This window comes from Glossina fuscipes, unplaced genomic scaffold (genome assembly GCF_014805625.2).
Source record: "Glossina fuscipes isolate IAEA_lab_2018 unplaced genomic scaffold, Yale_Gfus_2 60206, whole genome shotgun sequence".
NCBI classification, from domain to species: domain Eukaryota; kingdom Metazoa; phylum Arthropoda; class Insecta; order Diptera; family Glossinidae; genus Glossina; species Glossina fuscipes.
In genome coordinates this window covers 1-985 of record NW_024002680.1, presented here as the reverse complement: position 1 = coordinate 985, position 985 = coordinate 1, and the positions used below count along the sequence as shown (strand labels likewise).

The following is a 985-nucleotide window of genomic DNA, read 5'->3' as shown; positions in this document are numbered from 1 at the left end:
ATTTTCGCTTTTAATAAAAATAAGGAAAACAGAAATAATAATAAAAAGCAGTTGAAAAGAAGAACAGGACTTTACGCAATTTTGTGACATTTTCTTTTGAAAGACGAAGAATATATTTATATATGGAAAATATGAAAAAAACACATGTATATATATCTCATTTTTAAAAATGTTTCGTCGTCCTGAAAAGGACGGATTGCTTCATTTTATGATGTCTATATTATTTATTTAGGCCTTCTTCTCAGTCTTCTTAGGCAAGAGCACTGCCTGAATATTTGGTAGCACGCCACCTTGAGCAATTGTTACACCGGATAGAAGTTTATTTAATTCTTCATCATTACGGATGGCCAATTGCAAATGACGTGGAATAATTCTAGTCTTCTTATTATCACGAGCAGCATTTCCAGCTAATTCTAAAACTTCAGCTGCTAAATATTCCATAACTGCTGCCAAATAAACGGGAGCACCCGCACCAACTCGTTCAGCATAATTGCCTTTTCTCAATAAACGATGAATACGACCGACAGGGAATTGTAAACCAGCACGATTTGAGCGCGATTTTGCCTTGCCTTTAGCTTTGCCACCTTTACCACGACCAGACATGTTTATTTATTTTTTTCACTCTTGTTTTTTTTCACCACACTTCACTGAGCACACGCGCACGATTATTGAGATTTGTATGACATAAACGCTATATTTATACTTTTTCTCAAACGAAACACTCGCAAACACAGCTGCTTCGTTTAACAATATACGAATATAACCGATGTATGCTCTATACCTGAATTATTCGTAAATAAAAAAGCACTTAACCGCCACATTTGTATAAAAATTTTACAGATTGTGTGTGAACAGTGCATATAGTGTTTGTGAAATCTAAAACAAAGTAAGCAAAAAGGAAAAAGTGAAGTGAAAATGCCGCCAAAAACCAGTGGTAAAGCAGCTAAAAAGGCGGGAAAAGCTCAGAAAAATATTACAAAAAATG

At 34.6% G+C, this 985-nt stretch overlaps 1 protein-coding gene across 1 annotated transcript; it reads right to left on the bottom strand.

The window, feature by feature from the left end:
• Nucleotides 1-183: 183 nt before the first annotated feature.
• On the bottom strand, nt 184-668 carry LOC119643318 (histone H2A). The gene has a single exon (XM_038042658.1). It carries the CDS (start codon nt 601-603, stop codon nt 229-231), a length of 375 nt encoding a protein of 124 aa, XP_037898586.1. The 5' UTR covers nt 604-668; the 3' UTR covers nt 184-228.
• Nucleotides 669-985: the final 317 nt, after the last annotated feature.

What these genes read in the sequence shown, in the direction of transcription:
- LOC119643318 (XM_038042658.1), bottom strand. Translation starts at nt 603, where the DNA reads ATGTCTGGTCGTGGTAAAGGTGGCAAAGCTAAAGGCAAGGCAAAATCG.